This window comes from Aulonocara sp. 'chitande type north' Nkhata Bay, linkage group LG17 (genome assembly GCF_057382095.1).
Source record: "Aulonocara sp. 'chitande type north' Nkhata Bay isolate Kocher_YH1m ecotype deep benthic linkage group LG17, A_spYH_male_GT1.1, whole genome shotgun sequence".
NCBI lineage: Eukaryota > Metazoa > Chordata > Actinopteri > Cichliformes > Cichlidae > Aulonocara > Aulonocara sp. 'chitande type north' Nkhata Bay.
Window position 1 is genome coordinate 38,188,238 of NC_141360.1, and position 16,586 is coordinate 38,204,823.

The 16,586-nt window shown below is 38.3% G+C and overlaps 1 protein-coding gene and 1 long non-coding RNA gene across 2 annotated transcripts in view; both read left to right on the top strand.

Annotated features, from left to right (window-relative positions):
- muc5e (mucin 5e) overlaps positions 1 to 11,411 on the top strand; it is a 30,724-nt gene extending 19,313 nt beyond the window's left edge. Inside the window, exons 41-45 of the mRNA XM_086268881.1 lie at positions 9,235 to 9,272; positions 9,383 to 9,490; positions 9,816 to 9,855; positions 10,073 to 10,182; positions 11,244 to 11,411. Of these exons, the coding sequence (XP_086125007.1) occupies positions 9,235 to 9,272; positions 9,383 to 9,490; positions 9,816 to 9,855; positions 10,073 to 10,182; positions 11,244 to 11,411 (464 nt within the window). The remainder of the gene's footprint in view (positions 1 to 9,234; positions 9,273 to 9,382; positions 9,491 to 9,815; positions 9,856 to 10,072; positions 10,183 to 11,243) is intronic.
- LOC147310545 (uncharacterized) lies at positions 4,163 to 4,719 on the top strand. The gene is made up of 3 exons (XR_015125650.1): positions 4,163 to 4,289; positions 4,397 to 4,509; positions 4,605 to 4,719. It is a non-coding gene; the product is annotated as an uncharacterized LOC147310545 (long non-coding RNA).
- Positions 11,412 to 16,586: the final 5,175 nt, after the last annotated feature.

Here is a 16,586-nt window from a genome sequence, read left to right on the forward strand (position 1 = left end):
TGGGTGCGGTATTATTTATGATTTTAAAAGCGAGCAATAAGATTTTAAAATCAATATGATATTTAATGGGGAGCCAGTGCAGGTCAGAAAGAACTGGAGTAATAGACTCAAACCTACTAGTCCCAGTTAAGAGAACGAGAACATTTTGAACGAGTTAATTATGCACATGTTAGTTATAGTTTAAATGTTTCACAAAAGGTTTCTGTAGAAGGTATTTAGACATGTTCACATTTTGCAATTTTTAAATGAATAAGAAATGAAGTTTACCCACAGATAATAACCCGTTGAGAAAAAGTGCAAAAGTATGTCTTAATATTGCTACCAGGTCTTGCTTTAAAGCCTTTATTAATATCCAGCATTTGGTGTTGGCAATACTCTGAATGTTTCAATGCATTCTCTTTTTCCAGTTGCCAGCCTTTAGTCATGGATGACCCGTGTTTGAGTACATGCTTGTTTTTACCTACCTTACACAGATTGGAGTATGGTACTTCTTAATGTCAATAAAACCTTTGGTCATTTTTGAACAAATACCTCCATCGTGCCTGAGTTATACTTACTCAAACACACAAAGCAACCGTTGACCTCCCATCAGGCCTTCAGTGGAAAACCTTTACCTTAAGTTATCAAGGTCAGACTGAATGAACAAAATCATTTATCATTAAGTGGTCAAGTGGAATTCCAAAGATTGTTGGATTGGTACATGGATTAGAGCTGTTTAGAAATCTTCAGACAAGGAGATTGTAGGTCAACACCCTCTGGCTATGGCTAGGGTCAGAGAGTTTTGAAATTGGCATGATTTAAAGGTACCTGCTGAAAACGAAATTGTGTATTTGATAAGTAGAATATTCTTTTTCATTTGAGACATCAAAAACACATTTTTACACACCTACATTTAAATGTTGGTTAGAAAGTAGGAAAAGCTTTGAACTTTTGATAGTAGTAGAGCACAACTCAGTATACCTTTTAAATTACAAATGACAAATTCTGAAAATGTTAAGACGTATAGTAATCATTCACAAATCTCAAAAGCTTATAGTTTATTCAAAAGAAAACATTAAATTTATAAACTGAGAAAACGTACGCATCTCCATGTTTACCACTACGTAGCCCCACCTCTTCTTTTAACAACAGTCCATAAACATCTGGATTCTGAGGAAATTAGTTTCTAGACCTTTTAAAGAGCAGTGTTCTCCCATTTTCACCAGGTGTAGGATTCTAGCTGCTCAACAGTCCTGTGTCATCTTTCTTTTTCATTCATTGTTTCATGATACATGAAATTCTTTTTAGCAGTTGGCAGTAGTTGGTAAGGCTAGTTCTTCAACTACAATCTACACTACTGTAATATATGCAGCAGGCTGTTTAGCACTTTATTGATGAAATATGTAATGAATGATAGATTTGTGGATGGCATGGTGAACTGTGGTCACAGTCAGTCCTTTCTAAAAAAAAAAAAAAAAAAAAAAAAAATATATATATATATATATATATATATATATATATATATATATATAGTGTAGTTTAAATGACAGCTAGTGTCACTAATTTGCATGGTAAGTATCCTCCTTAAAGGAAACCACCAATCACCAACTATCAAGCTGTATGATATACATGCACTCCCAGCATACTATTATAATAATTTAATTGAAATTGTTTTGGTTCTTTTTTAGTTGAAAACAACGTGTTTGTGTCTGATCATGTCAGTGAAATTTGAAAAATTTTGGTGACCACCAGAATATTTAATGCTACCAAATTTACTGTTAGTCATATTTTTTTTTTTGGTAAAAGTTAAACTATTTTATAAGCTAAAAGATATGACACAAAACAAAGATCTAATCAAAGTAAGAGCCTATTTTTATATTTAGGAAATGAGTCATGTCTTTGAAAAGAAGAGTTTCTAGGACATTTGAATCTTTGTTTTATTTCTGAAAGATTTGTATACTTTTCCAACAAAACATCTACAACTGGCTGCAAGCTACATATTTTTTGATCAGTTTAATGTCATTTAAATTAAATAACACACATAACATGATAATAGTAATTGGTAGTGATGTTTGAAGAATGGACTGCGCCTTTCTGAATTGCAGAGATTAGCAGGTTTCATTCTTATACAATAACAAATGTTCTTTTCTTAAAGCAAAACACACAATATGTAATCTAGCTAAATTGAATTCACTTTCTTTGTTACGTCTTGAGGGAAGCATCAGAAAAGAAGGAGGTAAGAGGATAAGATTTAGAACAAAACTGGAGCTGCGGTTGTCTTGACCCGGGGTGTAGCCCAGGTTAGATCAGATTTCACTTTCAGAACGTGATTGGAGAAGAGGTATAACTGTTTCTTTTCAATTTATCCCTTTGTCTCAGCGCAATTGTATATATACATGTAGACCATATATGACTTTGCTAAGTTTTTTACATTTGGGGTTTTGTTAACAACAACTATCTCAGTTAAGCAAGTCAAACTAGCAACACAAGCCAAAATCCCCAAACAACAGGCCTCTGGGTATAGATGAGGAACAAGGTTAGCACTCTTTCATCTCCAAGGTAGATCCCTGGACTAAGATTGTTTTTTTTTTTCTTTTTCTTGCACGTTCATGTCTTTGTAGATGTTTTGTATCTTTTAGCTTAGTTTTGTACATTTTAAATCTTATTCTGGGGTTTTTACTCTTAGTGTTTATACATCCCCTAAAACAGTATTTTGGAAGAATGATAAAAATCCTCTGCAGTCACCAGATGTTGTGTTTCCTTTCTTGAGATACTAGGCCTTTACTGCAGCCACTTTCTGCCTCCAGTTTTGTCTTCAGAAATTGAAAAGCTGCTCTGTGGGGTTGATATCAGGTGGCTGAGTTGGCCTTTGAAGAATATCCCATTTCTTTGCGTTGAGAAGCCCTTGTGTTGCTTTTGCAGTATGCCTTGGGTCATTATCATATAATCGATAAACACTGGTATGCTTCAGACAAGCTGTTTCTCTCTTCCTGTCATTTTGGTAGTTAATCTTTGTTTCATCTGTCTATCCATTCTCCTCAACTCATGGGTCACAGAGGGGGCTAGAGCCTCTCCCCCCTAGGCATGTCTTTGGACTGTGGGAAAAACAGAAGTACCCCTTTAGGGGAAGAGAGATAATATTGCAAATTCCTTATTAAATAAAGGCCTCAGTCAACTGGTGAATACAGCCTAAGGGCCCTCACACTTTGAGGTGTTAACTGCTGACTGCTGAACACTGTTGTGCTCCCCAATTCTAAGTCACGTTCCTGCATTTAATTTCAAGAGCTGTAGAGGCAGTTTTGATTGGTGTGTAGCTGGAGGAATAGACACTCTCAAGGTGAGGGAAAACTTAACCACAGTCACACACATATATGCATTTTAAATCAATAAGTGGAACTCCTAAAGTTAATATTTGATCTGCTGTAAAGGTTGAGCTGGAGCAGGAGCTGAGCACTGACATGACTGGACTGTGTGGAAAATGCAACGTAACAGGTGTGACCTAAATGATAACCAGATACTTTATAGGAATATTTTAGGTTTTCTTTGCAAATGATAACAGTTGTTTACAGACACTTTGCTCAAAGAATGCACCTTTTCATGAATCTAGGCAATGAGCAGCAGCTGATCAGAGGGAGCGCGCTTACAGATGACACATGCCAAACAAGGGATCCTGTCTCTGTTCCTAATCCAGTAGGTTCACGTGGTTTACATTAACTTGTTTTTTTTGTTTGTAATTTTGTTTCTGTATACAAATTTGAAAAATAGACAGATGATTCACTAACACATTATAACGGGTCAGTTATGCAGTCGTTATGAATCTGAATTTCTGAGACAACTGTATTTACAGTTTTCAAATAAAATGTAAGAATGTCTTTTAAACTACCAGGTATGTGAACATTTCTTCTCCTACACTTTGGGCTGTCTGCAATCAAGTCGGCTTCATTACTTCCAGCTGTGTCACAAAAACATTTACGGATATGAAAACAGTGAACACATAGGCTGTGCTTTCTTTAGAGAGATTGTTCTGCACTGTGGAAAAAGCAGTAATGTGTGGGAGAAATGAAGATCTGTGACCCAGTGTGGTAACTAATTGTTTAAAATACTAATACTAATAACAATAAGTGGCATATCCTGTACCCACCATAATTTGATGTAGCTGTCCCTGTTTTGGTGGATGAATGTAGCTCGACCAACTTGTCGGGGAGCACTGCTTTATGAAGAAGAGGGTGCTGCATTTGTTCCTACCTGCTCCAACCCAAACCCCCATTTTTCCAGCCAGGATATCACTAGTTCCTGCGTCTGCCCAGAGGGTGAGCCTTGCCAGAATTTCCCCAGGTTATAAATCATTGATGTGTTTTGTTCTTGTTGTTGTTTGTTTGTTTGCCACATTTTAAGGCTGTCCTGAACATGTGCGTAGGCAAAGTGCTTAATGATCACTTGGATGGCTTCCACTGTGTGAATGTGTCAAACTGCACCTGTGTGTTCGCTGGCAGGACCTGGACAGAAACGTAGCACCAAGTGTCAGACATGGTAAGGACCCAGATAAAGGGATTTATATTTATGAGGATTTTTTTGTGAATAATGAATTGAAATTATTTAAACCTCTTCATCAACCCTGTCTCCAGTTTGTGTGAAGGTGGGAAGTGGCGTTGCTCTGAAAACTGCCCAATTAAATGTCAGATTGAAGGTCAGTTTGTGTCAACATTTGACGGCAAACAGTACACTGTCCCTGGTAAATGTACATACCTAGCATTACAGTTAATTTGTCCTCCTCCCCTTTTCATTAATATGAATCTTCTCGAGTTGCCTGTGTTAATAACTGCTGGTTTATTTGTTTATGGACACATGCAGGGCTTCAACTGGACAGTAATAATTACATTTTCTAAAAAGGATCCATCAATACAAGCTGTTTTCCTCCAGCATTTGCAGGTAAAGACAGTCTTTCAACACTGAAATTAAAACCATCAACATCTAACTAGCAAGCATAAAAAGTAACCTTGAATACCGGTTTTTATTTTCAGGAAACGTATACATTCACAAACAACATGGCTAAAGTTGGAGACCAAGAGATTAGTGAATTTTATCAGTCTGGTAATTTCATATAAATTGTTTGGCAACCTTGTAATAGAAACATGCCTTAATGCCTTAATTACTAACATTATATTATCTTACCGATTACCTTTTAGATGGGGCCCAGGTTTTCTGGCAGTCCTCTATGTACATTCAAGTCTTGACATCCTCTGATATTAAGCTCCGACTCCAGATGTCACCTGAAATCCAACTCTACATGTCTGTTCCTAGGAAACACAAGGGCATCATTTCAGGTTGGAAACACACTGGTGATAACACATTAAACAGCATCATTGGTTGGCACGATCCACTTTGGTCAGTCAGTCTATCGTTCAGGTCTTTGTGGCAACGGCAACAGTGACGGCACAGACGACTTCACCAGCAGCAGCGGCATCATCGAGCTCTCAGCTGAACCTTTTGCTCTGTCCTGGAGTCTGGGCACTTGCACTGTGAACATACCCAGTACATGCATCAACACTCACAATGGTACCAGTTAATATTATAACTGTAACTAAAACTGAAAAGGCATGTATACATTCAAACACTGCAATGCACAACGGGAATTATAGTGGAGTTCAGCTTGATGACAAAATTGACATTTTGGTTTTCATATCAATGATTATTGTGGTGTGAATTATAAGGCAGCACAGATTTTTATTGGTAGTTTGCATGCTTGCCTGTGATACAGTAAAAAAAATCCCCACAAGATATGTTTACAAATTAAAATTTCCTTTTTTCTAGAAATATTTGCTGATGAAAAGTGCTCTGTGCTGATCAGTGCGACTGCCATATCTGCTAAGTGCCATGTCCATTTGCCACTGGATCAATACTACACAGTAAGCACGCATTATGAGCAAACAGCAACTTTGTGTAAGTTAATTTGACTTATCAATATTAAGGTGAAAATTGTATTTGCTGGCAGGCCTGTATTCAAAGAACCTGTAATTGTGGCAACAATGTGCAGAGGTGCTTGTGCATTGCATTAGACAGCTACGCCAAAGCTTGCGCGAGTCTTGGGGTTTTGATCGGTGACTGGAGAAAAGCTGCCAACTGCAGTAAGTAAACTTTATTCACACACCAAAGGATTACATAATATATTGAATATATCAATAATGTTAATACCAGACACATTAGGTTTAGACTTTTTGGAGAAGAGCCAGTACTGAGATTTTTTCTTTTAATTCAAAATAACTAGTCAGAAAAGATGAAATCAATGTTTTTCATGTTTTTAAGAACTTGTGTACACTACAAATGTAAAAGTCTGTCTGAAGTGTTTGGATTTTTGAAGGAAGCAAATATTGTGGAACTTTGCACAGCAGAAAATGTGACAAATTACTTTTAAAAAAGTGCCATTCGTGCTCATCACATTGTTGTCTCACAGCTCCGACATGTCCAAAGAACCAAGAGTTCTTCTACAACATCTGAGCTTGTAACAGTACATGCCGCTCCATTACTGAGTCTGACCCTCGATGTGGAGTGGATGATGCTTCTGTGGAGGGCTGTGGCTGCCTATACATACCAAAACCAAGGAAACACCTGCACTCCAAAGGCAGACTGTGAATGCCACCATCGTGGTGGTGTAAGTCCACCAGGGCCGGTTGTTATCGATGGACATCATTGGTGAGATGACCCTCTAATTACACAGTATTTATAGGTATTTAAAATGATACAGTATCAAATATTACAAGAAACCCACATGCCTGTCACAGGTTTGAATAAACTTAAAACACCTGAGTTTCCTAATGTGTTCTCAGCCTGTTATAATTCTAGACAAAGAGGAGTAGCAATTCTAATACATAAAAATATTAATTTCACAGTACTCGATACAGTTATAGATCCAGAGGGCAGATTCCTAATCGTCAAACTATCTATACTTAACCAAAAGCTAGGTATTGTAAGTATATATGGTCCAAATGTTGATGACCCCTCATTCTTCCACGGTTTTTTTAGTACACTCTCCGAACACCTAGATTGCACAATTGTTCTTGGGGGAGACCTCAACCTGGGACTAAATGAAGAAATGGATAGGCTCAACACAACAGGAACTCAGCGTAACTGGCAGTCCACAAATATAATCAAACAGTATATGAGCGACTTTGGTCTTTGCGATGCATGGCGCTCCCTTCACCCCAACAGTAAGGAATATTTTTTCTTCTCACATGTCCATCACTCTTACTCTCGTCTGGATTATTTTCTGGTCAGCAGCTCACTGCTGAGTAACATTACACCCCGAGATTCATCCTATAGCTGTCAGCGATCATGCTCCTGTATCTTTAACACTAATACAGATGAATAATACTACACCAAGAAAAAACTGGAGATTTAATACATCACTGCTCAAAGACGAAGAGTTTATCAAATACTTTAAAAAAGAATGGACTCTATATTTAGGCTTCAATGACATTCCTGGAACATCAGCATCTGTCCTCTGGGAAGCAGGGAAAGCTGTGATGAGAGGTAAAATAATCTCTTTCTCATCACATAAGAAGAAAGAAGAAAACAAAAAAATTCAGGAACTAGAGAAAAACAGCAAATCTTTAGAAAAAGCCTATGTGTCACACCAAGATCAAGAAATATTAAACAAAATACGCAAGAGAAAACTAGAATTAAATGAAATTATTAATAAAAAGACTAAATTCTTAGTACAAAGACTTTGCCTGCAAAATTATGAACACGGTAACAAATCCGGACAATTTCTTGCTAACCAGTTAAAAATCAATAAAGAAAAAACAACTATATGTGCTGTTAAAGATTAATCTGGGAACACAATATATGATCCTAAAAAATAAACAAAATTTTTAGGGATTTCTATGAAACTTTATATACACCATCAAATAAACCCATCTAAAAATGAAATTGATCAATTTCTCGACAACATAACTCTTCCAAAATTATTAGACACCCAAGCAATAGCACTGGATTCGCCACTGACGCCAGGTGAACTCCAGGAAGCTCTGATAAGTATGCCCAATAATAAGGCTCCAGGTCCAGACGGTTTTCCAACAGATTTTTACAAAGAATTCTGGACGATTCTGGCACCAGTTTTTCACAGGATGTTGCAGGAAATCAAAGAAAATGGTAGACTACCACCAAATATGAACTCTGCAAATATCAGTCTCTTACAAAAACCAGGCAAAGACCCTGTATTTCCTTCAAGCTATCGTCCAATATCCCTTATTAATGTAGACCTTAAAATAATCTGCAAAGCTCTCTCAAAGGGATTAGAGAAAATAACCCCCCTTTTAATTCATCCTGACCAAACTGGTTTTATAAAAGGTAGGCACTCCTCAACAAACACTCGTAGATTACTTAATTTAATAGACTACTCATACAGCAAAAACCTTGAAACTACAATATTTTCTGTAGATGCAGAAAAAGCATTTGACAGAGTTAACTGGAAATTTCTATTTGCAACTTTACACAAATTTGGTTTTGGACCTTCTTTCATAAACTGGTTAAAAATATTATATAACTCTCCAACAGCTTGTGTCAGAACAAATGACCAGACATCCTCCAGCTTCTCTCTTCTGAGGGGCACCAGACAGGGATGCCCACTCTCCCCTTCACTGTTTGCAATTTTTATTGAGCCACTAGCAGCAGCAATTAGACAGGCTACAACATTTAAGGGCATAAAATGTAAGAATATAGAACATAAAATCAGCCTTTATGCAGATGATGTGTTACTTTTTCTCCAAAACTCACAAACCAATATCTCTGGGGTAATTGCATTGATAAATTCTTTCTCAGGTGTCTCAGATTATTCAATTAACTGGTCGAAATCAACAGTTCTTCCGATTAATTGCTCCTTCCATAATTCTTCTCCTTCCCCACTGCAATGTGGAAATATAAAATATTTAGGTATTAATGTCTCTCCTAAGCTTTCAGAATTAACTAAATTAAACCACATCCCACTTTTAAAGACAGTAGAAGGCGAACTGGCTAGATGGAAATCTTTGTTTGACACACACTTATTTTCACTTCTGCATGGCAACACATTGTCATGATCCCAAAGTGCCATTGCATTTTGGAGTCACTTGAGGGACTTTTAAGTGATTTAAGTGACACATATATTAGGAAATTTTCAAATTTTTGTACCTCTGGCTGTGGTTGTGCATCATCTGAAAAATGCTGCTGTTTTACTTATTATTCAAGCTCATTTTTGCGAACATTTGTTTTGTTTTTCAGTTGAGAAGACATGCAGCTATAATGAACAGACATACAAGGTGTGTTGTGTCTGTGCTCTGTGTTTCTTTTTCCTTGGAGATCAGTTTGAATTTGACTGAAACAAAATGATAACAAAATATCTTGTGTTGTCTGGTTTATATGTGTTTAGGCAGGGGACAAATGGACAGATCCTGCCCATCTCTGCAAGTCATTTAGCTGCAGCAAAGAAGGGATTCAGACTGAGACTAAAGTCTGTCCCAAAGAAAGCTGCCCCGAGGTACTGAAAACCTACACAGTGATCCTGAAACTGTAACCCGTGTCTAAGAATATGGATTTTAAAACAATAAACTTATATTTTAGAACTTGCTCTTAGAACTGAAGAAGTTAGGACACTTTTCCTTCCAAGCTCCTTAGACTTATATTTTAAATATTTACTTCTATTCAAAATTGTAATAAAATGTATGCATGTCATATGTAATTAGACTAGTTTTAAATATTCAACCATTTTGTCTTAAAATATGGTAAAAACTATGGTCAAAATGGTTATTTTACTACAAAAGTACAGTATGCATGGAAGAACAAGCTTCTGTTTTTTTTTCCAGGAGGACAGAATTTGGGATGACCAACACTGCTGTTATACATGTAAATGAAGACAAAAGGAAAACCATGAGTTATTTATAACTCTGAACTTTGTCTAATAGACTGCTTTCACTTTCTTTATTTTTACAGAAGTCCAACTTGTAACTAAAGATAACTAATAATCTGCAGCTCTGCTGCATCCAAAATGTTTAATGTCATTCATTTTTGAAAGGATTTGCTCACTGTGCTTCATCTTCTGTTATACTTCTGCCACTTTCAGGTAAAAGGGCCTGTGCTCCCAGGGTGTCCAGCTTCAACATCACCATAGAAAACTGTTCTACTGTAATACAGATACCCGCATGCCAGGGACAATGTTCGTCTCAATTGAGGTAAGAGCAAATCTTCACTGTTTAAGTAAAAATACAGGTTAACAGGCATGCCATCATATAAAAGGAAAATGAAAACTAGGGCATAAGTGTAAGTGAAGCTTGAATTGTAGACATTTAGATGGATTTTAATCTACTTTCCTTATTCTGTATGTTTAAAAATACATTAAAAATACCATATATAAAAATACCAATACAGTCCTTCAAGTATCTTGGTGTCCACATCTCCTCAGACCTGACATGGGCTGCCCACATTCAGGTCCAGACCAAAAAGGCTAGGCAGCGCCTGTATCACCTACGACAACTGAGGAAGTTCAGGGTCTCTCCAAAGATCCTCAGGATTTTCTATACAGGCGCTGTGGAGAGCATCCTCACACAGAACATGACATCGTGGTTTGGGAACAGCTGTGTGAAGGACCAAAAAGCTCTCCAGAGAGTGATCCATACAGCAGAACGCTGCTGCAGGATTGCTCTCCCCCCGCTTCAGGACACCTACACCAGGAGATGCCGGACTAGAGCAGCGCAGATACTGAAGGACCCGTCCCATCCTGGCAACAAACTGTTCCAACTTCTGCAATCTGGTAGAAGGTTCCGCATCTTCCGGGCAAGGACAGAGAGACTCAAGAGGAGCTTCTATCCCCAAGCCACCCGGGCCCTAAACACACACACCCGCCCTCTCACATCATCTATAATTGACTGAGACAGGACTCTCTTCCAGACACTAAACCAAGGCACAATGTACATTTCAATTCCTTTAATTTTAAATATGTTTATATTGTCTATCCTGTAAAATAGTCAGATATCTATTCATATTAATGTACAGAATTCACCTGCTTGCTGCTACTACTGCACATTCACCCAGTGTATATACTATATGTATGTATATATATATATATATATAATGTTCTTCCTCTACACCCCCCCCCCCAATTTTTGCACATGTCGAGGAGCGTGTCAGGCTACATTTCACTGTGTGTTATACTTGTATAACTATGCATGTGACAAATAAAGAACCTTGAACCTTGAACCATTACCTTCCTCTGTCCTTTTTAACCCTTCCCCCTCACTGCGGTGTTAAATGGTGACTTGATGTTGCAGCAGGAGTGCAAATGCTGCGTGGAGCAGAACTCAGAGAAGAAATCGATGACCCTGCACTGCTCTGACCTGACTACCAGACAATACGCTTACAAGCACATCACCAGCTGTGTGTGTGAATCTTGCAGCAGGATCTGAAATGTAGAGCTAGCAAAACCAAGATGAAGCCATTTGAAATCATTAGATTAAATAGAATTCAAATCTAATTCAGCAGTACTGGATGGTTTTCTTCTGTGTTTAAAGAAGGTACTGAATCTGTTTTCTGTCAAATAAACACATCTGACAATCACCAAAAGACTCTGTAAATATCTTCTCTGTTTTTGTTCACTGTCACATTGATTTGACCTTAATTGCTTCCGCATTTATTAAACACTTCCTGGAAATTACAAAAAGAGTTGCTCAACAGTTGTATCTAGCCTTGCAGGTACATTTTAATTAGTGCTGTGCGATACTGCAGATTTTGGTATTGATACCAAGTAAATACAGGGCAGTATTGCTAATACCAATCTGATATAGTCTCTGATATTTTGATACATATTTTCATATAATAGTATATAATACAATATATAATATATATATATAATATATATGATGTGCACATACTGGGGAGGGTAGACAGTCTTTCTTTTTGCAACATCCCTGGGCTTCAATTTTAGCATAGAGTCATGTTGGCTGTGGCCTGGTTGTCTGGCTATTGTGTGGCAATGTCCTGCTTCTGCTAGTACTGTTAACAAATTATTGTTTCCTTTACTCCTGTTTGTTCTGGTGTAAGAAGGTTCTGCTGGGCAAAAAAAACATGGAAAAAAAAGATTGTGAGGCACGCAGGCAGGGTTTCTAGGGTGGTGGTGCGACTGCTAACAGGGAAAGGCAGGCTAAGGCCAGCAGATGGAGCCACTGGAAAATGTAACCACTCTCTCAGCTCAGCCATCTCTCTAGTGATAATAGGACCATCTTTATTTAAAGGAAAGGCAAAGCAAGCAAGGAGTACATGAATGGGTGTATAAACGAGTCTTGAGTTCTCCAAAGAGAGCACACAGTGAAGTCGTGTTAAATTAAACATTTTATTACAGAAACTTACATATATGTGACCTTTACACACACTAATGTTAAATTGTGATGATTATAGCAACACTCTTTGGCCTGGTTTTCTCCTTAAACATAAAAAAACAAAGACACCTAAATAGAACTAGCACGTTTAGAATTAAAGCAGGTTTTTATTAGTTATCGTTTGATTATCAATGTTTCATTAATTATATGCCTATTAAACTTCATGACACTTCATGATACATCAACTTCATGACGTCATGATACTCAGAAGTCCTGCCTTTGCATTTATAATCAGTGTGCCTCTGGGTTTTATCCTAATATAAAAGAAAACTGTGGCAAGCATTCTTGCTGTGGACTTGAATTTGTTGGTCTCTACAGAAACAGAGTAAAAAAAGCATGTAGTTTTATGTTTTTAAGTGTTATTATAAATCACAGCTATCATCTTTAACAGTCTAGAAGGTAGTGGAAACTGAACATTACATAGCAGCAACGCTAAAATATGCCAAGGGTTCATTTGGTGAAAGCTGTCACAGGCAGTGCTGTGGGCACAGATAAGGTGCTGTCCCCAGCATCTGCTGCACAAACTAGAGATCTAGTTAAAGTACTAGGAGATGATGGAGTGCATTGTTGCGGAGGCCAGGGTGGAAACAGCTGGATTCTCTGTATCATGTGGCATCTCATCTGCTGTGGTGATTTTCTCTTTCTCGAGTGTTGTGAAGGTAAACTTGCACCACTTCATCACACCACTGCTTTGGCTGTGGAGTTATTCAATACCTATGAAGCCTACCAAAAACTAAACTGGCTTGTGCATTCTGTCACAGTCTGGCTGAGGCAGACTGTATGTATTGAGAAGAGTGGACCCAAAATGCAGACACAAAAGGAATGTGGAACAAAACTTGGATTAATAAAAAGCGAGCCGTTTAACGAGGCTGGTAAAAAAGGTACAAACAAAGGGCAAGGCAAACTGAAGTAAAACTAACATTAACCTAAACTGGGAGAACTAAACAAACAACATGAAAAACCTGTAATATGAAACCTAGAAACATGGCATGGAGAACATGACGCGAACACAGACGACCAGACAAAGAATGAACAGAAACACAGAGACTAAATACACACAAGGGTGATTATGGGAAGTGGAAACTCATGGGGAAACAGCTGAAACTAGTCTGACATAACGAGACAAAGGAAGCAAAGCTGTCTACATTGACATAGGACACAGACCTTCAAAATAAAACAGGAAACATAATGAAACACAGACCTGACAACATGAACTTAACAAAAGACATGCTGACATGAAACACACGAAGGGCAAGGGAGACTTAACATAGGGGTAGGAAGACACAGGGGGAATCTAATAACTAAGAACTGTAATGACAACCTAGGCATAATAGGAATGAACTTAGAAAACATAAAGGACCTAAACATAAAAATAAACTAAAACTCATAATGCTGGGTTAGAAGATCCAGGATCGTGACACATTCAGCATGCGGAAGAAGGCTACTCCAACCCAACTGTCCTCTCCATTTCCTGATTCCCTGCTCCAACAATCAGAAATACCTGGATAAATGTCTCTTTCAGGATCTCATCCAGGGATCCTGAAAACTATTAAGTATTTATTGCATGCAAAGAAGTTAAAAGTTTAATCATGATTTTCCTCATTCCTACTTAAATTTGAGTAATTTACAGTTTCTAGTTAAAAGGCACAGCGGTTGCTAAATTTTGGACCAATTGCAAATGTGAAAATGTCTCTTGACTTATATATATCTCCATCTTCAGCTAAATAACATAACATCCCTCAGGACAATGTGGAATGTAGCTATTTTGTTGAGTGAATCAGTTTCCCGTCCCCTCCAATATCAACATAATGCAGCACATTCTCATTCAACCACTGAGAGGTTTGGTGCCCGAATCTCCTGAACTGCAACTGATGTAAGTCCAGTCTGCTTATTATCTTGGTCCCCACCATGACTCAGAGAGCCATGTTTGCTGTTTGTCTATACGTACACTTGCACAGAGTTTTTGAAGGAACTCGGCTGGTAGGTTGTTCCAAACATCTTGGAAAAGTAACCACAGATCTTCTGTGGATGTAGGCTTCCTCACATCCTTCTGTCTCTTCATGTAATCCCAGACACACTCAATGATGCTGAGATCAGGGCTCTGTGGGCGCCATACCTTCACTTCCAGTACTTCTTGTTCTTCTTCATGCTGAAGCTTGTTTTCAAAAGCCTGGATCCTTGATGGGAATGCATGGAAAGGCACCATCAGTGCTGAAATATTTTGGCAGATTTTAAAATGACATATCCCATTTAGATGATGGCTTTTTGGGGGGTTGCATACTTCAGCAAGACAAAGCTAAACCACAAACTGTATCTATTACAACACCAGGGGCCCGTTCTTCGTACGTCGCTTACTACATCCAAGATCAAATGACACATCCAAGATCAAATCATCGCGCTAACCGTGAGCTCGCTAATCCGGTTCCCCGAACACACCTGCTGTTGACGATTACTACAGCTGGACGCAGGAATGTGACATCACTGGGTGTCGTAAAAGGGGCTACGCATCGATAGTAGAAACATTGATCGGCAACCCGCTGATTGGTCGGCGAAAATGTCCAAGGGGCGTGCTCGGTATTTTCCGGCAGCAGAGCAAGAACTCATGAGTGAGGGATTTCAGGAGTTTCAGAGTTTAATTAAAACGCAAGAGAACACTGCAAAGGCTGCAAAAGCAAGGAGAGAGGGCTGGCAGAAAGTTGCTGACAAATCAAACTCGTAGGTAATTTAATAATAATAATAATAATGGATTGGGTTTATATAGCGCTTTCCAAGGCACCCAAAGCGCTTTACGATACCACTATTCATTCACTCCCACATTCACACACTGGTGGAGGCAGCTACGGTTGTAGCCAGGCTGCCATATCGCGCCATCGGCCCCTCTGGCCAACACCAGTTGGCGGTAGGGTAGATCTATCATATGACACTATATTGTCCAATATCATATGGCATTATATTATATTATAATATGTTATATTATATCCCCTTTCACATTAGAGCCACAACAGGACCCACAAGAACATGGGAACAAGTAAAAGTGGAATACAGGAGTATTCTACAGAATGGTAATATTTATCTCTTAGATTGCTTTGCGTCTCTTGGCAAGGTAATACTGGCCTGTAATACTCTGTTAGTTTGTTCATAACAGCAACCAAGAAAAGGGCAGAGGAAAAAAAGACAGGTGGTGGTCCTGCACCCCCTCGTCAACAAGTTGGTTAAGTAAATAATACCCTCACGGGAATATCGATATCTCTCTATGAGCACACTGTCGCGCTGAGCTAAAGGATCCTGTCTGTCCCGCAATATACGCTGAATTCTGAGGACTCTCCTTATCAATCTTGCACCTTCCGCAATGGGTTGGTCGCGTATACGGACAGGACATGGCTGCGACAGACTTCCCAAATCCACCTTCGCTTTTATAGCCGTGGTCTCTCATCTTGATTACACGAAGTAATTTACAATTACTACTCTGAAATATGAATTACATCTGTAATAATCACATACATGTAATAGAATGTTAATAGTACATTTCCCTTTTTTAGGAAATGACCTATATGTATCTGTGTGACATCAATAAAAGGATCAAGTGCTGCATTATCTTTAGTTACATTGATAATATTTATTTATGGTGAAACAGTGGAAAAATATCGCTGTTGCTTTCGTATAAATGAAGCGGACATACCTGCGTGGCCGCGATCTAATCCTGTTTACATAAAGTAAACCTGCTCCCGAGCAGGTTTACGCTTACGGCTCTGTTGCTATGACAGCAAGTCCCGGATGAGCTTCGGGGAACCGACTGATCCAGGATCACGCGAAATCGTCAACAATCTAATCCGGCTAACCTACTTAGCGAGGTACGAAGAACGGGCCCCAGGGCTCTGTGGTACAGGACTCCAGGTGCTTAACCCTTGTGTGGTGTTCGTATTTTTGTTACTCAGCCAGTGTTCATGGGTCTGGTGGACCCGCTAGAGTTTTGGCTTTCCAAATTAACACCATCAAACAATTTTATGTTAAATTACTCAACAGATGTTTACTTCATCCCAATTACAAGACATATGAACAGCAAACATGGTTAATTTTTTCCCTTTACCTTTGTTAGATCACATTTATGAATTAATGTGCTTTTTCTTTTATATAAAATGTTATAAATAAATCAGTTATAATCAAGTGGAGTGAGTGGAAAGACACAACACATTTACACGTGAAAAA